The sequence below is a fragment of the Callorhinchus milii genome, unplaced genomic scaffold (genome assembly GCF_018977255.1).
Source record: "Callorhinchus milii isolate IMCB2004 unplaced genomic scaffold, IMCB_Cmil_1.0 Scaffold17, whole genome shotgun sequence".
In the NCBI taxonomy this organism is placed as follows: domain Eukaryota; kingdom Metazoa; phylum Chordata; class Chondrichthyes; order Chimaeriformes; family Callorhinchidae; genus Callorhinchus; species Callorhinchus milii.
In genome coordinates, this window is record NW_024704758.1 from 5,699,279 (window position 1) to 5,722,369 (window position 23,091).

Here is a 23,091-nt window from a genome sequence, read left to right on the forward strand (position 1 = left end):
TCTGACTGAGATCGGTTAACTGAGATGGCATCGGCATCAATGGTTTCTTAAGCAGGGGGTCAATTACAATCACTCTGACTGATGGGTTGTTTATTAACTGGGATTTGTGGTCAACATCAGCTAGGGCTCTCAGAGGGGAACATATAGAGGTGTAAAACATTTGAAATGGGATTGAAAAAATAAGCTTGACTCAGTCTGACGTAGACCATATTTTATGATGCACCAAAATGGTAGAACAAGAGGTTACAGGTTTAAAGTTCCAATTAGTAATTTCAGGACAGACACCAGAAAGTATTTCTTGATCCAGACGGTAATTGGTAATTAATGACTGGAACAGGTTGCAAGGAAGGATGGTTGAGGCCGGGACACAGGAATAGCTTGATGCAGTGACGGGAGGATGGGTATACTGGATGCTTGAGCTCAGATGGGCTGTAAAGCCAACTTCATCTGAACCGATTTTTTGATCTTGTGAATACAGCATTACAATTCCCCACTACAACATACACACCTGGCAAGATGCTTCACTGTGCTTACCTGACACCAGTACGGCTGAACTCTTTTCTTCTTTTGATGCAATTGGTGAGAAATAAACAATACATTTGTACACTCCTGCTTCGGATATCTGAATCTTCGGAAGATGTAGGGAGGCGTCTCCTCTCCGCAGGTTTTCTATTATTATTCTTGATCCAGTTCTGACAGCTCTAAACGTCCCTCCATTATATGAATACACCTCACCCAACTCCAAAAACCACTGAACAGCAACTATTTCACGGCGTTTCCCCTCCAGAGTTTTGAGGGTCACATTACATTTGAGGACAACATCTTCATTCAGCAACACATCCAGTGGACCTTTAAATATTGTCATCCCCAAAGCATCTGTGTAAAAGCAGGAGGCATTCCAAAACATTAATGAAAGTTAAGCATTTTAAATGTCAGAATAGCAGGTTTGATTATCTGAGATGAGAAGCAGGTTAAAAACCATGGATTAGGATTAGTTGCTGCTTCAAGAACATTGTAGAAAGGGAATTCAGTCCTACCCATGGATTTGGTGACCAAGGGAGACAACAACAAAATTACATTTGTATATCGCCTTTCACATCGGGAGGAAGTCCCAAGGCACTGAACAGTCAGTGTTTCAGAGCTGAGGGGAACGTAGGGAGTGGACAGGTTTTGGAGGTCACAGAAGTAGGCCATGGAGGGCTTTGAAAGTGAGGACGAGGATCTTGAACTGTGTCCTCTCTGTGATGGGAAGCCAGTGGAGTCAGGCGAGGGTGGGGTTGATTGGGTTGTGGAGCTTGATGCAGGAGAGAACTTGGGTTGCAGAGCTCTGGATGATCTGCAGCCTTAGGAAGGAGGAGATCGGGAGGACGACATGCAGGCAGTTTGCGTAGTCGAGCCTGGATGTTATGAATGCATGTATGAGGGTTTCGATGGCCTGTGGTGTCAGACAGTGGTGGAACTGAGCAATGTTGCAGAGAAGTAGAATTGGGTATCATCCACATACATGTGGAAGTTAATCCCATGTCTGCAGATGATGTCACCAAGGGGGAGCATAAAGATATTGAAAAGGAGTGGGCCAAGGACAGAACCCTGAGGGACACCACATACAACGGTGCAGGAGCTGGAGGAGAAGCCGTTACTAGCAATAAAGCAGAGATGGTGGGAAAGGATTCGAACCAGGCAAGGGCAGGTCCACGAAGATTGAGTTGAGAGGAGAGGCGGTGTAGGAGGATACAATGGTTGACAGTGTCGAATCAACAACAACAATATTACATTTCTAAAGAGCCTTTCACATCGGAGGATGCCAAAGGTGTTGAACAGTCAGGGATCAAGACCCGAGCATGGGGGGGTAGAGTTGGGATGAGGGAGGACACAGAGGCAGGAGGACGGCTGAAGGCACGGTCAAAAAGGAGGGCCTTGAGTAGTGCCTTGAAGGAAGCAAGGGGGGGGAACAAGGTGAAGGGAGTGTGGAATAGGGTTCCAAAGGGTGGGGACAGAGAGGCTGAAAGCCTGACCACTGATGACAGGGCATGTCGAGCGGGAGACATGGAGCAGGCCAGAGCCTGATGAACGCAGGGAGAGGGCAGGTTGATAAGGGGTAAGCAGGTCAGTGAGGTAAGAGAGCGCAAGGCCGTGGGGAGCTTTCGAAGTTAGGACGAGGCACCAGTGAGGTCGAAGAAGACAAGGAGGCAGGGAGAGCCCTGGACTCAGATGTTCAGAATGTCATTAGAGACAATGCTAAACAGCATGCCAGTGTGCATGTGCAAAGAATGGCCACTTGGGCAAAGCACTGGAGAACAGCCAATGTCTGTGGAATTGTAAGCTGCAGGTTATCCAGAGAATGAGGGTTTGGGATTTGTGCCAAATTCTGCCTCCCTTGTCCTCACCCATTTGAGACTCAGCACACCCACCATCCCAGACTCCACTGTCTGCCTGTTGCAGAACCGATCAATTTCAAGATCCTCCCTCTCACTTTCAAATCACCCTGGACCCTCCTTACCTCTCCGAGCTGCTCACACACCACTCTGCTGTTATACGCAGACATGTGATCAACTTCCGGATGACATGCGGATGACACGCAACTCTATCTCTCTGCCTCCATTCTCGACTCCAGGACCAATACTGTCCTGACAGAATGTGCGTCAGATATCAAATCCTGGAAGAGAGCTAACTATCTCCAGCGAAATGTCAACAAGACCGAGGCCCTCCTGATTGACTGCAGTCAGCACCTCAACAACTCAGGCGCTGACAGCAACACCACCACCAACAACAACAACAAAATTACTTTTGTATAACGCCTTTCGTGTCGGGAGGACGTCCCATTCATGTGTGCATAATCCACCTCAATGAGCCAGTCTGGAAACTTGCCATCTTGTTTGACGCTCAACTGTCCTTCCTTCCCTACCTCCATGCCATGACACATTCTTCCTTCTCTGTCCTCCGCAACATCGCACATCTCCCCCACTGCCTCTCCACTCAGGCCGCAGAGACCCTCATCCACGCATTCATTACATCTTGGCTGAACTAGACAAACGCCCTGCTTGTCGGCCTTCCCAACTCTTGGGAACTTCCCAACCCTCCACAAGCCACAGAACATTCAGAACTCTGCAGCTCGTGTCCTCACCCGCACCAGGCTCCGTCCGTGAAGCTATCACCCCCATCCCTGCCCGGCTCCACGGGCTCCCCAATCCCACGAGGATACAATTCAACATCCTCGTCCTCACCTTCAAAGCCCTACAGAGTCTTGCTCCCCCCTCCCTCTGTGACCTACTTACTCCATCAACCTGTCCGCTCCCTCTGATCAGCAGTCTCTGGTTTGCTCCATGACCCCCCCCCCCCCCCCATTGTCTGCTCCACCATCCTTCATTCTCACTGACCCCACTCTTTGGAACTCCATCCCACAGTCCCTTCGCCTTTCTCACTCCCTCGCCTCCTTCAAGGCAAGGCTCAAGACCCTCCTACTCGACCGTGCCTTTGGTCACCCTCTTACCCCTATCCTCCCTGCACTCGATCCCTCCTGATCCCAAATCCCTGCTCCGGTCCGAATCCCTGAATGTCCAGTGCCTCGTGACGTGAAAGGCTACAGGATACCGTCGTAATTTGTTGTTGTTGTTTAGTGCTCCAAGACGCTTCCTACATCAAGGGCGATACGTTAATGTAACATGTGAGTGCGGAGGAACTCGCAATAAGTTATCTTCTTCATTTTCTTGGCTGCGCATCTGACTTCGCTCACTGTGTACAAGTTGACACGACTTCTCCTGGAGACACACTCCCAATTGGGCACTGGGCGGCAGTTGGGGAAGTGAGACCCCTTCTCTCAGACACAGTGGCGCTTCACAAGATTGGGCTCAGATAACTGAGGCTCTCGGATGTTCCCAATGTTACTGCTCCAGTTACTGCACTGGACCTTAATATGACACATCACACACCAGGCAATCCGCACGGGCTGCGGAGAGTCGCGGGTCACTGAGTTAAAGACCCCACCGCCAGCACTCAGCCGGACATTGCTTCACATATAAAGTGCTGCAGAAACCCGCACCGCTCCCGACAGCGCCGCTCAGGAGCGCAACGGGGAATCGATCTCTCGCTCAGCGGCGGATCAGCGTCACTGACGTTTGCGCCTTTTCTGTACCTGATCCCGCAATGGAAACCCAGAGGATCAGGAGGAGGGTCGTCCCCTCGGAAGCTCCACCGGGTGCGGACATCGTGGAGGGGTTTGTGACCCCCAACGCGGTCTCTCTCCTCCTTCCAACGGCAGCGACTGAGCCGCACTTTCGCTTTCAATCTGAGTCGTGATTTCTCGGAAATGGGTTATGTTCTCAGCGCTGCGATTGCACTCCAACAGTTTAAAGTTTAAAGCTCAAATGCGCTATTGTCATTTCAAGGAAAAGAGAAGAAAAGTTGGTGGTGTGGGGAGTGGGTAAACCACAGGGAAAAATAGGGTCCGAAAGCACTTTGCAGGTCAACTTTCTTAATGGTTTGATTGTGAGAATTTGATTTGTGGAGTCCTGTAGCTCAGTGGTTAGAGCACTCGCTTTGCAAGTGACAGACCTGAGTTCAATTCCAGGCAGAGGGCGAAACCTTGGGCAAGTTTCCTTACTCCACACAGTGCCTAATAATAATCCCTTTCCTTACTCCACACAGAGCCTAATAATAATCCCTCCAAAACAATAATAAATTGGTCATTTTCAATCTACGACTGTTTGTGGGACATTGCTGTGCGCAATTGGCTGCCGCGTTCGCCCACAAATATACAGTCAATTCACTTTACAGTGTGTTCTGTGAAACGCTTTGGGACGTCCTCCCGACGTGAAAAGCGCTATATCAAATGCAAGGATTATTATTATTATTATTATTATAGAACAATCGCTGCCTTTGAGACAGCGCCTTATCCCGTCTTTGAGACGTCTCAAAGCGCTTCAAAGGATACACTGTGGAATGAGTTGACTGTATATTTTGTGGGCGAAACGCGGCGGCTAATTGCACACGGCAGCTTCCCACGAACAGTCGTGCATCGAGCGACCAAATTATTTATTTTGGAAGGGATTATTACCCCCGGAAAAGTGATCCCCCGATCGACTAACAACCGGGTTCCTACACACTGGAAGCTCAACAGAGCCACGTTGAGTAAGCACGGTCAGTAAGTTGAGATTCACGACCACGAGGTGAATGATCAATTAACCTGGAGGATTGAAACATAGAAGAGGGTTGTGGTGGACACCGGCTTTTGCCCCGACACTGTCCTGAGGGACCACAACAACAAAATATCATAGTGCCTTTCAAGTCAGGAGGACATCCCAAGGTGCTGGACAGTCAGGGATCTGCACCCGAGCTGGTAGCTGCGATCAGGAGGGGTGAAAGGCGGGGAGGGTAGGTGTGGCCGATGACATGGTCAAAGAGGAGGGTCTTGAAAGAGGCAAGAGAGGGGTTGAGGTAGAGGAACCGTGGGATGGAGTTTCAGAGGGTGGGGGCAGTGAGGCTGATGGCCTTCATGTCATTGGTGAGGTGGACAAGGCGGGGGACGTGAAGCAGGCTGGAGCCCACTGAGCAGCGGGAACGGATAGGTTTAGAGAGGGTTAAGAGGTCACAGAGGTAGGGAGGACCGTCCTGAGCGAAGGGCACTCTGGTTGTTCTCATCTCTCTTGAACATCCAATGCATGTCAAACTTTTAGCGTGTAGGACATGTGTCCAAAACATTTCCCCTTTATGGTTCTGTACCTCTGGGGATTAGTGTGGAGAGGCTTCCTCTGGCCCATTTGCAAAATCAGGATCAAGGAATGAGATGGATTTGAGATAAACAGAGGCTGTCAGTAAGGAAGGTTCCAGCCTACGCTTACCTGCCACTGGGCACAGTGGAGGCAGAGTGATCTTCGCAGCACACCAATTTTACGCTTCCTCACATGAGGACCTGCAATAAACAGTTGATGCTGAGTAAGACAGGTGACAGGAGTTGGATAGCATTGGACTTGGCTGATACATCACATGCTGTTCTGTGAAGCGCTCTGAGACGCTACAATCTGTGGAGGAAGCTATGAAAGTGCAAGTTGTTGTAAAGGTCTTCGCCCTGAACTGAAGACAGGTATCCATCAGATAGATGATGAGAAAACTCTCAGCTTAGGGTGACAACTGCTGGAAGGCATTACCTGGAATTTGAGTTTGTGAACAAACGTTCATATATATCCAGGGCTTGAAATCCACCATGATTGGTACGTAGAGAGGTAAGCTGCTGCTGCTCAAGCTCTGACCTCCAAACTGGCGGAACCATTACTCGATGTGTGTCTGTGCTGTGGACAGGAAGATGGTGGCAATGCTCTTGATGCATTTCATGCTGAGCTGTGCTGCTCCCTCAGAGCAAAGAGTTCCTGCTCCCTGCCATCCACCTTGCGAGGGCTCAAACTCATGCTTGTCAGTTAGTGACTGTCCTCCTGAAAGTGGCTCCAAGGTGACTTGTTGGCAACAGAATGTCGGAATTCAGTCAACCCTCTGCGGTGGTCTGAGTCGTGCAGATCCTGAGCCAGGTGGGTCTGCAGTATTCCGTGGAACTGCTGTTGACAGCCCAGACAGCCTGCTTTATAAGTAAGACTTTGAGGGGCAGTCCAGATAGTGGGGAAGGGATTCTTCCCACTCAGCTGTTTTTAACCCCGCAAGCCAGAGCCTTCATGGGTACGATGGTCCAAGTTGGACAAGCAGTGGGAAGCCTGCCAGACGGCATTTCAATGGCAAGCTTCCCACTGCTTGTCCACCTTCAGCTGGTTATTTAGCTGGTTAAGCTTCAGCAGTAAACCAACGCATGTCACAGTCCAAGGTCTCCAAGGCTTGACTCTTGCAACCGTGTACCTAACACATCCTCTCACACCCGGAGTTAGGTAAGCATCACTCACTGAGGTCAGAAGATCTCAGCCTGGAATCAGCACCATTCTCCACAGCGATAGAGCTTGTACTCAGCGTTGACAAGAAGCCACATTCACAAAGCCAGATGCATACACAACATGGCAGCACCTCCATGGACACCACAGTACCCCATTTCCAGCACCTTGGCACGTCCTCTTGACGTGAAAGGCACTATACAAATGTAATTTGTTGTTGTTGTTCACAGGTCACAGTCTGTGCATTTAATGACAGTAATGGGTATCATGGTTTGGGATTCTTTCTACTAACTGACTCGGAGCAGGAATCTGGGAAACATTCAGCTGAAGCACCTCAGTGAAAAACAAAACTAGTGTGCGAGCATTTAATAACAGACTGTAGCAAAGCACTTACACATTAACTCAGCTCTCAGCAAACATTAAAGCAAATTTCATGTCAAACAAATCGCCTTCAGGAAATTAACAAAATTCACAGTAATTCTCCATAATTCTGCAAAACCGATATATTTCTTCGCTCTTCAGCAACTGACAAAGTTGATGAATATTCATATTCATTGTGGGTTGTCAGGAGGATGTTTACAGAATCAATAGCCATGACGATGACCGTAGCTCTTGTGAACACTCAGTGGATGTGTCAGGTGCGTAACAAGGGGGAGACTGGCAATCGCACTATCCTCACAAACCATCCGTCTGGCGACTGGAAGACTGAAAGTTAATTCCCACCGTCTAAATCAAAGGAAATTTCAATATATTAATCACCCAAACAACACATTGTAATCCACAAACAGATCTCAAACAACTTCTGTTTCACATTATGAGAGAAACTCTTCTTTTATCAACAAATCTACTGAGCAAGAGATGTGTGTGAGTATGTGTGTTGTGTTTCTGTGTGTGTATGTGTGATTATGTGTGTGTGGATGTGAAAAATTAAGCAAGTGGGTGAAAATATGTGAGTTTGATAGATTGAATAAGTGGGTGACAGAGAGGGAGAGTGATTGACATTGTGTGTGAGTATGTGAGCGAGGGAATGTGTATGAGCGATAGAGTTGATGGCTGAGAAACAGATCATGGCTGAGTGACAAAGATAATGAGTGACAAATGGAGTGAGTGAGCAAGCGAGCGACAGAGATCGTGAGTAAGTAAGAGTAGATTTATGAGTGTGTTTCCACATCGTAAGAATTGTGGAAGACAGAAAGATGCAGAAATTATAAGCTATCTCTGACATTGTGCCTGCAATGTCAATGAATAAAGCACAACTTCACACACAGCATATCCATTGGAGAGTTTTCTCATTGATTTCCAGGATTGTATAAACCCTTAGTCTTGTCAGAATCATTAGCTGAACACTGTGGAGCGATGCGTGAGAGATGGCAAGGACATCGCTCAGAGGGAGAACTTACCTGTAACTTGTAATGTTACAGACTCAATAAGAGGCTCTTGGAGGGCCTCATGGACAACCTCAACCATTAATTCAGCTCCGTCATCCTTAGAGGGGTCAGCACACATCGAAACACTGCAGTTTACACTGAACATCCCATTATTCTTCCGCACATAGTGGGGCATCACAGCAGTGAAGGAGCCATCTTCCTCACAGCCCTCTGTGACATTTTCAAGGGGAACACTGGCCGTCTTAGCTTCCTGTGGTTCCCCGTCTTTCTTTGGGATCCTCCAATGAAAGACTTTCTTTTTCTCCTGCTCCCCTTTCCTCTTCACGTAGGTAACAATGGAGATGGCCCGTGGGCTGAAGCCAACAACTGCCCAGCTCAGGCTGGCCAGCTCCCCGGGCGTGATCTCAGAGGGTTTCTTGATTTCAGTGATTGTGGGAGGAACTAGAAAACAATAATGTGTGTTAAATGGACGCTATAGTGTAATTCTATAACATGCTTCAGTTTGACAAACGCTCATTCAAAATTATATCCAGAGCGACAACCCATAAATAATCACTCAATACTGCAGAGGACACCAGACAAGTGCTGGAGAAAGGGGATAAGCTGCATTTTTATATATCATCAAAAACCACAACCTTAGGCATACCTGTACTTCGTTATATCAGCATTTGCATGTATTCATCGTACAACTACGCACTTCGGAACACATGTCAACACACATACATGAATGCAGCTCTTACCTCCTGTAACATGTAATGTCATAGTTGTAGTGAGAGGAATCTTAAGAGCCTTGTGATTCACTTCGACAATTAGCTCAGCTCTATCATCCCTGCACATATCAGCAGTTATCCAAATGCTGCAGTTTACACTGAATGTCCCATTGTTCTTCCTCACACAGTGGGGTGTCACAGAAGTGATGGCGTCATCTTCTTCACAGCGATCCCTCACGTCTGTGAGAGCAGTGCTCCCCATCTTTGCTTCGTCATCTATTCCTCCCTTCTCTGGGATACGCCAGTGAAACAGCCTCTTCTCTTTCAGCTCCCCTTTCCTCTTCAGCAAGAAAACAATGGAAATGGGCTTTGGAGTGAACCCGGTGACTGACCAACTCAGACGGGCCACTTCACTATGTTTAATCTCGGGACGCAAGTCAATTTCAGTCACCGTAGGAGCAACTATAAAACAGACATAAACGGGTAAGGCTGGTATTAATGAACACTCAAGAAACATGCTATAGAATTCCTAGAGACTTCAGCCAAATGGGACCCCACAATGTGCATTCGGATAACTGCTGGCAAATGGTCTTCTCAGTTAATACTGGTTGTGAATCCAGGAGTTATCCGAATGCACACTTCTCTCTGGACACCACACTGATAGCAGAACCTACCTCCAGGAACTTGTAATTTTATTCTCTCAATGCAAGTGTCACGGTCATTGAGAGCCTCGTGCTTAACCTGAACAGTTAATTCAGCTTCATTATCCGTGGACGCATCAGGAGTCACGGTGATGCTGCACATTACTCTGAAGGTTCCGTCTTTGTGTTTGTCTTGTTCACATTTGGGCACCTGAGCAGTGAATGAGGCATCTTTATTGCGTCCATCTGATAGGTCTTTGAGAGAAAAGGCACTTGTCTTCCCTTCAAATGTTTTCTTATCTTGAGCTTCCCAATGAAACAGTTGCCTTATTTGCTCTCCTTTCCTCTGTACACTGGAAATAATCGACATTTTCCCAGGAGTGAACCCAGTCACTGCCCATTGCAGCTCGGTTTTCTCACCGTGTTTAATTTCCTTGGGCTTGGACTCAATTGCAGTAATTTTAGGAGGAACTACAAAACAAAATGACAAACCTGATTTAAACATTCTAGTCTTTTTCTGTGTGAGACACAAATCAAATACACGGAAACAAGTGAAAAGCCTGCACATCATGGCAGAGGGCACGAGGCTGAAGCTGTTGAATAATGTTAAACTCCGTCATAAGCTCACAGTCTGTCTGAGCCTCCAGTAATCTGCAAGTGCTGCTCCCATATAGGGAGCACACAGTCATTTTGACAAATAATTAATTTAAAGTTCTACATTTTATCCCAACTGAATACAAGAGAAATGAAGAGAAAAAGTGGGAATGAAGGACAAAGAGAGACAGGAAGAGAGGGAGAGATCTTCACACAGAGGGAGAGACATAGACAATGGGAGACACTCCCTTTTCTTTTCGATGGTGCTGTGGGATTTTTAACATTTAGCTGATATTAACATTCTAGTTATCCCAATGCACACTTCTCTCTGGACACAACACTGATAGCAGAACCTACCTCCAGTAACGTGTAATTTTATTCTCTCAATGCAAGTGTCACGGTTATTGAGAGCCTCGTGCTTAACCTCAACAATTAATTCAGCTTCATTATCCGTGGACGCATCAGGAGTCACGGTGATGCTGCACATTACTCTGAAGGTTCCGCCTTTGTGTTTGTCTTGTTCACATTTGGGCACCTGAGCAGTGAATGAGGCATCTTTATTGCGTCCATCTGATAGGTCTTTGAGAGACAAGGCACTTGTCTTCCCTTCAAATGTTTTCTTATCTTGAGCTTCCCAATGAAACAGTTGCCTTATTTGCTCTCCATTCCTCTGTAGACTGGAAATAATCGACATTTTCCCAGGAGTGAACCCAGTCACTGCCCATTGCAGCTCGGTTTTCTCACCATGTTTAATTTCCTTGGGCTTGGACTCAATTGCAGTAATTTTAGGAGGAACTACAAAACAAAATGACAAACCTGATATAAACATTCTAGTCTTTTTCTGTGTGAGACACAAATCAAATACACGGAAACAAGTGAAAAACCTGCACATCATGGCAGAGGGCACCAGGCTGGAGCTGTAGAATGAAGTTAAACTCCATCTTAAGCGCACAGCCCGTCTGAGCCTCCAGTAACCTGCAAGAGCAGCCCCCAGACAGGGTGCACACTGTCATTTTGACAAATAAATAATTTAAAGTTCTACATTTTATCCCAACTGAATACAAGCGAAAGGAAGAGAGAAAGTGGGAAAGAGAGACAAAGGGAGACAGTAAGAGAGGGAGAGATCTTCACACAGAGGGAGAGACATAGACACTGGGAGACACTCCCTTTTCTTTTCGATGGAGCTGTGAGATTTTTAACATTTAGCTGAATAGTTAGGCGGGACTATGGTTCAACAACCAAACCAAAAACGGCACCTCCAGCATCGCACGGCTCCCCCAACACACACTGCAGTGTCATCCTAAGAAAGAGTTTAACTGAAAGTTGTGTGTGAGAAAAACAACTTTCAGGAGACAAGAGCTAATTTCTCTCACTGGCCATTCACTGTTCACTCCCCAACCTTAGAAAGCTGACTTATCTCACAGATACTGTTTCCTTGCTTATAATGCCTATAAGCAAGAAGAGTGACCTGAAAGCATGGTTGTTTGTTACTTCGGCAATGTGCACTGAACTGGGGAACATGCTGTGAGTTGGCACATTTGCGGTTAAAGTTCAGACATTGCTGAAACAGGCTGAGTATATGTATGGGCTACTAATCACAAGATAGAGAGAGAGGAGAAAGAGAGAGAGAGGCAGGCCAAGGAAAAGAAACTGAGAAGTAAGAGACCACATGAGCTCACTCAGGGGAAAGGTAACTGATCACTGCTACTTCTGAGTTAGTCACTACTTTATCTGGAAACTTGGATACTGTCTGGTACGTGTATAACCATTGTCTTCAGAACTTATTTAATAAAGGAAACTGGAATTTGAAATTGATTTACTTGTGGAGACAATTTGGGAGAAGCTTATTGCTCAGCAATGGTTTTTATTGGGACAAAAATATCTATATACCTAACATCCTTAAAGTGATAGATAACCACAGTGCTGATCAGGGGGTGAGCTTTGATTATATTTTCCACTTATTACCAGGAATTCTTCTGTCTCAGCTCAGACAGCAAACGTGGGCAGGAGATTCACACACAGAGACCAAATGGACAGCATAGCTACTGCCTCGGTCAGATCAGATCAGATCCCAGAACAGCACTTGAAACTTAGAGCTTCTGACCTGAGAAGCTCAACACTGTACTGAGCAGTGACTTAAGCTGCTGGGCCATCGGGCAGCAATGGACAGCACAGCTACTGCCTCGGTCAGATCAGATCAGATCCCAGAACAGCACTTGAAACTTAGAGCTTCTGACCTGAGAAGCTCAACACTACTGAGCAGTGACCTCAGCTGCTGGGCCAGCGGGGAGCAAATCATTACAATATCCTAAACATTGTTATAGAGCAGGTGGGACAGAGAGGACACCACACTGATAGCAGAACATACCTCCAGGAACTTGTAATTTTATTCTCTCAATGCAAGTGTCACGGTCATTGAGAGCCTCGTGCTTAACCTGAACAGTTAATTCAGCTTCATTATCCGTGGACGCATCAGGAGTCACGGTGATGCTGCACATTACTCTGAAGGTTCCGCCTTTGTGTTTGTCTTGTTCACATTCGGGCACCTGAGCAGTGAATGAGGCATCTTTATTGCGTCCATCTGATAGGTCTTTGAGAGAAAAGGCACTTGTCTTCCCTTCAAATGTTTTCTTGTCTTGAGCTTCCCAATGAAACAGTTGCCTTATTTGCTCTCCATTCCTCTGTAGACTGGAAATAATCGACATTTTCCCAGGAGTGAACCCAGTCACTGCCCATTGCAGCTCGGTTTTCTCACCGTGTTTAATTTGCTTGGGCGTGGACTCAATTGTAGTAATTTTAGGAGGAACTACAAAACAAAATGACAAACCTGATATAAACATTCTAGTCTTTTTCTGTGTGAGACACAAACCAAATACACGGAAACAAGTGAAAAGCCTGCACATCATGGCAGAGGGCACGAGGCTGAAGCTGTTGAATAATGTTAAACTCCGTCATAAGCTCACAGTCTGTCTGAGCCTCCAGTAATCTGCAAGTGCTGCTCCCAGATAGGGAGCACACAGTCATTTTGACAAAAAATTAATTTAAAGTTCTATATTTTATCCCAACTGAATACAAGAGAAATGAAGAGAAAAAGTGGGAATGAGGGACAAAGAGAGACAGGAAGAGAGGGAGAGATCTTCACACAGAGGGAGAGACATAGACAATGGGAGACACTCAATTTTCTTTTCGATGGTGCTGTGGGATTTTTAACATTTAGCTAAACAGTTAGGCGGGACTGTGGTTCAAAAACTGAACCAAAAGATAGCACCTCCAGCATTGCAGGGCTCCCCCAGGACACGTTGCAGTGCTATCCTTGGAAAGAGTTTAACTGAAAGTTGTGTGTGAGAAAACTGACTTTCAGGAGACAAGAGCTAATTTCCCTCACAGGCCTTTGTCCATTCCCCAACCGTAAAAAGCTGACATATCTCACAGATACTGTTTCCTTGCTTATAATGCCTATAAGCAATGTGAGTCACTTTAAAGCATGGTAGTTTGTAATTCTCACATTGCTTCACGCACAATTTATAATCTAAATCTTTAGCAAAGTTTCAGAAAGAGCTTCACACTATTACAGAGAACAGCAGACAATGCTGCAGACTGATGCTGAGCGGGACCATGACCACAGAGTCTCATCACTTCTCCATCAACCTACAACAGAGCGACCCCCAAACACAACTACAACTAATCCTGCAAAATGTACACACTGTAATATTGTTACTCAGAGTACTTATGTCCTCTGCATAGTGTGTTGACAGCATTGAGGCTGTTCCTTCCCAGCTGCAAAGACGTGACCCTTGGATGAGATGTTAAACCAAAGTCTTGTTTGCCTGTTCAGTTGGGCATTAAAGATCCTGTGGCACTATTCAAAAAGAGAAGGGAGTTCTCCCGGTGTCCTGACCAACAATCGCCCTCAAAAANTTGATTCACCGCTTTGGCTCTTTGTGAGACATTGCTGTGTGCAATTGTGCTGCCACATTTGCCTAAAAATACGCAGTCACTCCATTTCACAGTAAATCTTGTGAAGCACTTTGAGATGGTCCTCCAGACATAAGGCATTGTACCAAAATGCAAGGATTATTATTTTAGTCCTGTAGCATATTGGTTAGAGTTGACGTGTATCAAGCAACAGGACTCGGATTCAATTCTCGTACAGTGCAAAATCTAAATTTCCTTACGCCACACACCTGTTTACTTAGCAGTATGTGGTTGTTGATGGTGGATTGAGGATCACTTTCCAGCGTTAATAATCCCTCCAAAAAAATAATAATAATAATTTGGTCACTCAATCCACGATATTTGTGGGACACTGCTGTGAGTAATTGGCAACCGCATTTCAAATCTATTTCTGTGTCAAACAGAAACTGGAAACCAAATCCACAGAAACGAGTGAAAAGCCTGCACGTCATGGCAAAAGGCACCAGGCTGGAACTGTATATCTATATCAAAACGCAAGGATTATTATTATTATTATTTATATCCTCTGCACGGTGTGCATAAAGGCTGTTACTTTCCAGCTGCAAAGATCTGATCTGCCCAATATCGTGAAGGTGAGAGATGTCCACAGTGCTGATCAGGAGATGAGCTTTGCTCATTTCATCTATTAATTACCAGGGTTTCTCATGTCTCAGCCAAGACAGTCAATGTGGGCAGACGATTCACACACAGAGACCAAATGGAGGAGCACAGCTACTGCCCCACCTCAGCTGAGTGCACCTGGGGGGAGGGGGNAAGCGTTGGTGGGCAGGGTCTCCACTGAGATGAGCTGGCTACAAGATGCTAATAATCTTTATAATCCTTGCAACTGATATAACACCTTAGCACGTCATCCAGACGTCTCATAGCGCTTCAAGGATTTTAAAGTGAAGTACATTGACTGTGTATTTGAAGGGAGAATGTGTCAGTCAATTTGCACACAGCAGTGTTCCACAAACAGCCATGAAGTAAGTGATGCATTTTATTTGGGAGATTGTTGGCCAGGACATGGGGACAAACTCCCTTCTCTTTTTGAACAGCTTGAGAACGGAATATTGGAATCCAGTCAATCCTCTGGAACAGTCTTGGAAGTTAAGTTCCCGATCCAAGTGGCTTCACAACAATCCAGAGCACTGCTGATTATACACCAGCAGCCTGGCTCGTCGACAGGCCTCAGACAGGAAGACCAGTGACTGGAATCAGGGATTCTACCCACTCAGATCTTGGTAATCCTGAAAGCCAAAGCCTTAACAAGTAGCGCAGTCCTACCTGGAAACAGCAAGCTCTGTGCGTTTCCCTTTTTAAGCTCCAGCAGTATCCCAGTGCACACTCAGTGGTCCCCAAGCCATGCGTCTTGCCAACCTGCACCAAATACTCTCTGGTATTAGGTAAGTAGGATGCATAACTACTGTGAGCGTTCCATTCTAAACACGGGGAAGTTTCCATGCGTAACTGGCATATATGAACCGTCTGGTTTGGATATCCTGAAGCACAGTGACGGGTTTTCTCAAATGCCAGACACCCGGCTGCCCAAAATAAACAGATCAGTGACCAGAGCAGCACGGAGCCAGCGACATTCTGACCAGAGAGGCTCAGGGCTTCACTGAATGGGGACCTCAGTCGCTGGATCATCGGGAAGGAAACTGTTACTTTATCCTAAATATTGTCACAGAGCACGTGGTACAGAGAGGACACAATACTGATGGCTGAACCTACCTCCAGCAATGTTTATTCCGAAATGCTCAGTGAAAGGCACAGGCAATGCCTCATGATTAACCTGAACAATTAAAACAGCTCCATCATCCGTGGCCTCATGAGGAGTCATAACGATTCTGTAATTTACTCTGAAGGTTCCGTCTTTGGTGTCAGGTTCACATTTGGGCACCTCAGCAGTGAAGGCGGCATCTTTACTGTTTCTGTCTGATCGGTCCTCAAGAGGAAAGGATTTTGTTGAACTTCGAAATGCTTTCTTATTTGGAATTTCCCAGTGAAACAGTTGTCTTAGTGGCTGTTCTTTCCTCTGTAGACTGTAAACAATCGAGATGGTCCCAGGAGTAAACCCAGTCACTGCACATTGCAGCTCAGCTCTCTCACCATGTGTCATTTTCCTGGGTTTCGGAATTGTAATTTTAGGAGGAACTACAAAACAAAATGACAAACCCGATGTAAACATTCAAATCTATTTCTGTGTCAACACAAACTGGAAACCAAATCCACAGAGACAAGTGAAAAGCCTGGACGTCATGGCAAAAGGCACCAGGCTGGAACTGTAGAATGGTGTTAAACTCCATCATAAGCGCACAGCCCGTCTGAGCCTCCAGTCACCTGCAAGAGCTGCTCCCAGACAGAGTGTACACTGTCTTTTGGGCAAATAAATAATTTAAAGTTCTACATTTTATCCCAACTGAATACAAGAGAAAGGAAGAGAGAAAGTGAGGGAAGAGGGACAGAGTGAGAGATGCACCACACACAGGGAGAGAGAGATAGAGGCACAGCACAGACTGCAGTGGCATCCGAGTGTAAGGAAAGAGTTTAACTGAAAGTCACATGTGGGGAAACTGACTTGAGCGGTACCAACTGCACCAGGCTGACACATAAACACAGCACCCAGTGAAACTGAAACAAAAATGAGTCCTGTATCATTTACATTCTGTTATATTGTTACTCTGAGAGTCTTTCGCCCACAAACATGTACAGTCAATTCACTTTACAGTACATTCTGTGAAGCGCTTTGAGACAATAATAATCCTTGCATTTGATATAGCGCCTTATCATGTCTTTGAGAGGTCTCAATGCCCTTCACAGAATATACTGCAAAGCAAATCGACTCTACTTTTTGTTGACAAAAATCGGCAGCTAATTGCGCACAGCAGTGACCCACAACAGTCGTGGTTTGAGTGACCAAATTATTATTGGGTTTTTTTCAGAAAGTATTATCCCCAGAAAAGCGATCCGCCAATCGACTAACAAATAGGTTCCTGCTTATTGCAAGGTAAACAGAGGCTTGTGGAGTAAGGAAACCTGCTCAACATTTCAGCCAGGTCTCTCGCTTGAGTGGCAAGCGAACTAACCACTGAGCTACAGCACTTGGAGATGTCTCAACGATGTGATAAGGCGCAATATCAAAATGCAAGGATTATTATTATTATTTATATCCTCTGCACGGTGTGCATAAAGGCTGTTACTTTCCAGCTGCAAAGATCTGATCTGCCCGATATCGTGAAGGTTAGAGATGTCCACAGTGCTGATCAGGAGATGAGCTTTGCTCATTTCATCTATTAATTACCATGTCTCAGCCCAGACAATCAATGTGGGCAGATGATTCACACACGGAGACCAAATGGAGGAGCACAGCTACTGCCCCACCTCAGCTCAGTGCACCTGGGGGGAGGGGGGAAGCGTTGGTGGGCGGAGTCTCCTCTGAGATGAGCTGGCTACAAGATGCTAATAATCTTTATAATCCTTGCAACTGATAAAACACCTTACCACATCATCCAGATGTCTCACAGTGCTTCAAAGGATTTTAAAGTGAAGTACAAAGACTGTGTATTTGAAGGAAGAATGTGTCAGCCAATTTGCACACAGCAGTGTTCCACAAACAGCCGTGAAGTAAGTGATGCATTTTATTTGGGGGATTGTTGGCCAGGACATGGGGACAAACTCCCTTCTCTTTTTGAACAGCTTGAGAACGGAATATTGGAATCCAGTCAATCTTCTGGAACAGTCTTGGAAGTTAAGTTCCCGATCCAAGTGGCTTCACAACAATCCAGAGCACTGCTGATTATAAACCAGCAGCCTGGCTCGTCGACAGGCCTCAGACAGGAAGACCAGTGACTGGAATCAGGGATTCTACCCACTCAGATCTTGGTAATCCTGAAAGCCAAAGCCTTAACAAGTAGTGCAGTCCTACCTGGAAACAGCAAGCTATGTGCGTTTCCCTTGTTAAGCTCCAGCAGTATCCCAGCGCACACTCAATGGTCCCCAAGCCTTGCGTCTTGCCAACCTGCACCAAATACTCTCTGGTATTAGGTAAGTAGGCTGCATAACCACTGTGAGCGTTCCATTCTAAACACGGTGAAGTTTCCATATGTAAACTATCTGGTTTGGATACCCTGAAGCACGGTGACGGGTTTTCTCAAATGCCAGACACCCGGCTGTCCAAAATAAACAGATCAGTGACCAGAGCTGCACATAGCCAGCGACTTTCTGACCAGAGAGGCTCAGGGCTTCACTGAATGGGGACCTCAGTCGCTGGATCATCGGGAAGGAAACTGTTACTTTATCCTAAATATTGTCACAGAGCACATGGTGCAGAGAGGACACAATACTGATGGCTGAACCTACCTCCAGCAATGTTTATTCCGAAATGCTCAGTGAAAGGCACTGGCAATGCCTCATGATTAACCTGAACAATTAAAACAGCTCCATCATCCGTGGCCTCATGAGGAGTCATAACGATTCTGTAATTTACTCTGAAGGTTCCGTCTTTGGTGTCAGGTTCACATTTGGGCACCTCAGCAGTGATGGCGGCATCTTTATTGTTTCTATCTGATTTGTCTTCAAGATGAAAGGATTTTGTTGAACTTCGAAATGCTTTCTTATTTGGAATTTCCCAGTGAAACAGTTGTCTTAGTGGCTGTTCTTTCCTCTGTAGACTGGAAACAATCGATATCGTCCCAGGAGTGAACCCAGTCACTGCACATTGCAGCTCAGCTCTCTCACCATGTGTCATTTTCCTGGGTTTCGGAATTGTAATTTTAGGAGGAACTACAAAACAAAATGACAAACCCGATGTAAACATTCAAATCTATTTCTGTGTCAAACACAAACTGGAAACCAAATCCACAGAAACCAGTGAAAAGCCTGGACGTCATGGCAGAGGGCCCCAGGCTGGAGCTTTAGAATGATGTTAAACTCCATCATAAGCGCACAGCCCGTCTGAGCCTCCAGTAACCTGCAAGAGCTGCTCCCGCACAGGGTGCACTGTCCTTTCGACAAATAAATAATTTAAAGTTCTCCATTTTATCCCAACTGAATACAAGAGAAAGGAAGAGAGAAAGTGAGGGAAGAGGGACATAGAGTGATGCAAAACACAGGGAGTGAAAGATTGAGGCCCAGTACAGACTGCAGTGGCATCCTAGTGTAAGGAAAGAGTTTAACTGAAAGTTATGTGTGAGGAAAACGACTTTCAGGAGACATGAGCTAATTTATCTCACAGATGTTGATTTTCTTCACTCCCTGACCTTAAAAAGCTGACTTATCTTCAATGACCCTCCTCTTTGACCATGTTTTGAATCACCTTGCTTCTCCCGCCTGCCCTCTACCCTCCCCAATCCTGACCCCCAGCTCAGGTCCGAAACACTGACTGTCCAGCGCCTTGGGAAGTCCTCCCGACGTGAAAGGCGCTATGCAAATATAATTATGTTGTTGTTGTTATCACACAGATACTGTTTCTTGATACATCTACAGCCTATGAGCAAGATCAAGTGAACTTAAGGCATGGTTGTTTGTAACTTCTGCAATGTGCACTGGACCTGGGAACATGCTGTGATTTGGCACGTTTGGGGTTAAAGTTGAGTCATTGCAGAAACATGCTGTGTATAAGTATGAGCTGCTAACACAAGAGTCACAGAGAGAGCGAGCGAGCGATGAAGGAAAAGAAACTGAGAAGAGACTGCCTGAGCTCTCCCAGGGAAAGGGTAACTGATCACTGCTACTTCTCCTGAATTAGTTACTGCCTTATCTAGAAACTTAGATACTGTCTAGTATGTGTATAACCACTGACTTAAGAACTTCTGTAATAATTTTATCCCAACTGAATACAAGAGAAAGGAAGAGAGAAAGTGGCAAAGTAAGAGAGAGAGAGAGAGAGATGCACACACAGAGGGAGAGAGAGGTAGAGGACAAAACATTGGGAGAAATTCCCTTCTCTTTTAATGCTTTGGGAATTTTAACATTTAGCTGAACACCAAGACGGGATCATGGTTTAACATCTCAACTGAAAGACTCCAGCATTGTAGGGCTCCCCCAGCTCACACTGCAGCGTCATCCGAGATTGTAATAAAGGAAATTATTATTTGAAATTGAAACCATTGTCGACAACCAAATTCTTTATAAGATATTATCAACTCATTTCCTTATTACAAATCCCTACACTAGACTGTAAGTTCAGGTCCTGATGTGAACTCACAACTTTCTGGACAAGAGATAACAGTGCATATATAATAGTTTCAAATATTATATTTTAATATTATGTATTTGTCAGAAATCACCAGATTATTTCTAATCTACAAAATAATAAATCCCCTTTGACCATGTGATTGTGGAGCCCTGAATAAAGCCTCCCTTCACAAACAGCTTCAACTCTCCCTCTGGAGATTAACTGTTCATTTCAAACTCTCCTCGTTGGTAAAATCATTTGCTTCACCTGAATATTTCTACAGTTATGTGTGAGGGAGAGAAAGAGGAGACCAGACAGAGCAGCACTTACCCCCTTTAACGTGTAATGTTCCAATTTTAGCTTCCTTCAGAGATCCCTTCAGAGCCTCGTGTTTAATTTGAACAATCAACTCAGTGCCATCATCCCTGGATACATCAGCACACATGGTAACGTCGCACCTCACACCGAAAGTCCCAGTTGTTCTCTGTGTAATCACCGCCATCGAGGGAGTGATGGAGACATCCTGTGTGAGAGAGGTAACTGGAATGCCTACTGGCTTGTTTCCTGCAGGTTGTTCTTTCTCTATCGTCTGCCAATAAAACAGTTTCTCTGGTGTCCGCTCCCCTCCTCTCTTCAGTAATACAGCAATTACAATGGGCCGTGGATTGAACCCAGACACTGACCAACTCAGAGTGGAGCAATCACCATGTGTCATGTCAATGGGCAGATGGATATCAGTAATTGTGGGAGGAGCTATAAAACAAACACAAGCAGCAGATAAAGATTAAATCCAGTTCCAGGACACACCGCACTGCCTCACACACACTTTACAATGTAAACCTGCAGCAACACTTCAGAGTTACACAATATTACAACAATAGCAACTTCCATTTGCACAGCAGCCTTCGTGCAGTGTAGTGTCTTGGAGCGTTTTTGAGTGCTTAACAATAGCGTAGTTTGACACTGAGGTGGGGAGAGAGGGAAGGTGATGGAAGGCAGCGTCAGAGAGTAAAACTCTTCAGGTATGATCTGAAGGGGGATAGAGGGAGGCAATGTGGAGGGTTGAGGTAGGGAGATCCAGAGGTTCAGGGTATTGTTGCTGAATGCCAGGCTGCCGATGGTTTCATACAGGGGGTCAAGGGAAATGTAGACGACCTGAGCAAATGACGGCAGCGGGTTGAGGAGTGGATGTGAGCAGGTTGGAGAGGTAGAGAGGCGCTCTGGCAAGAACAACAGGATTACAACAAGATTACATTTGTATGGCGCCTTTCAAGTCGGGAGGACGTCCCAAGACATCCCAAGGCGTCCCAAGAAGTGATTTGTAGGCAAGTGTGAGGATTTCAAAATAGATTTGTTTAAGTTACTCAAGTCAGATAACGTGTCAGAGTGATTTACAGTGATGGGTTCGTACACTGAGCATGGGTACAGGGGGGAGGGGGAAGCGACCATAGGTATGGTCGCCTATGTGACAATACATCACTGTCACAACAAAAATAACCATTGGTTCACAACTGATTGCAGGATAGAGGGACACATACAGTCACACGCCTGTACTGCAACTCACAGATATAAGTGCCACATAGAGAGAGGAGACCACACAGAGATAGAACTTACCTGCAACATATAATGTTACACATCCAGTGAGAGGATTCTCCAGAGCCGTATGTTTAACTATAACAATGAATTCAGCACCATTATCCCTGGATACATCAGCACACATGGTAGCGCTGCAATTCACACTGAAAGTCCCTGTATCTGTCTGTTTTATCTTTGCCACCTCAGCAGTGAAGGAGTTAATCAGTGTAATCTCCTTAACACTGGGGGTAATATCTGATGGGATTGTCTGCTTTTCTTTCTCTGGGATCTGCCAATGAAAGAGTTCCTTTGCTTCCTGATCCACTTTCCTCTTCACCAATACAGCAATTTCAATGGCCTGTGGATTGAAGCCATTAACCTCCCACGTCAGAGCCACCTTGTCACCGTGCACAATACCAGTGGGCATCTTGATTTCAGTCATTGTGGGAGGAACTGTAAAACACAAGCAGCAGGTCAACATTATACTGTAATTCTGTAACAAGCCGCACTGTGTCCAGCTACAGATCATAAAATCAATCCAGGGGCTCACACTGAGGTCTCACATTGAGCCCCTGGATTCCGCTTGGTCTTCAATATCAGGCTGGGCGTCAGGAGCCCTTTTAGTTGCTTGCTGAGCTGCCTCCCTGTGTCCAATACCCGTGCCCTCTGCCCGTACCCTCTGCCCGTGCCCTCTGCCCGTGTCCTCTCCTCAGGGCCCTCTCCCCAGGGCCTCTTCCACTGACTTCCAGTGTGACAGCATGTGACGAGTTCTCAGGCTGCTCTAAACTGACATCTAGGAGCTTCCATGTTACTCCTGATGACATGATCCAAAGTATAAAAGTGGTATGGACACAAACGGTCTCTCTGTGTTTTTATGTCTCCTCACACTCTCTGTCTGTTTCCCCCCACAATCTACTTTCGTCTCTCTCCAAAGCTGAGAGAGAGAGAAAGAATAATACAGAGCGAAAGAGAGAGCAACACACAGTGAGAGTTACAGAGAGAGTTAGGTGGCGTCTATATTGCTCGGGGTGAAGGGGAAGTTCTCAGATTCCAATTGAAACACTCACAACCTTCTGACCCAAAGGCGAGTGTTACCAACTGAGTCAATCTGTCACCTGAACTCACAGGGTTAATGGAGCATAAAATATGTCACGAGGTAACTATCCGAGCTGAGACAGTAACAAT

At 45.9% G+C, this 23,091-nt stretch overlaps 1 protein-coding gene across 1 annotated transcript; it reads right to left on the minus strand.

Annotated features, from left to right (window-relative positions):
• Positions 1-7,217: 7,217 nt before the first annotated feature.
• Positions 7,218-21,080, minus strand: LOC103174414. Its single transcript, XM_042341290.1, has 9 exons — positions 20,662-21,080; positions 18,516-18,938; positions 15,888-16,310; positions 12,568-13,005; positions 10,557-10,994; positions 9,639-10,076; positions 8,995-9,426; positions 8,267-8,695; positions 7,218-7,592 (listed from the first exon to the last, which is right to left on the minus strand). The coding sequence occupies exons 1-9, from the start codon at positions 21,044-21,046 to the stop codon at positions 7,579-7,581; spliced, it is 3,420 nt and encodes a 1,139-aa protein (XP_042197224.1). The 5' UTR covers positions 21,047-21,080; the 3' UTR covers positions 7,218-7,578.
• Between the last annotated feature and the right edge of the window lie 2,011 nt (positions 21,081-23,091).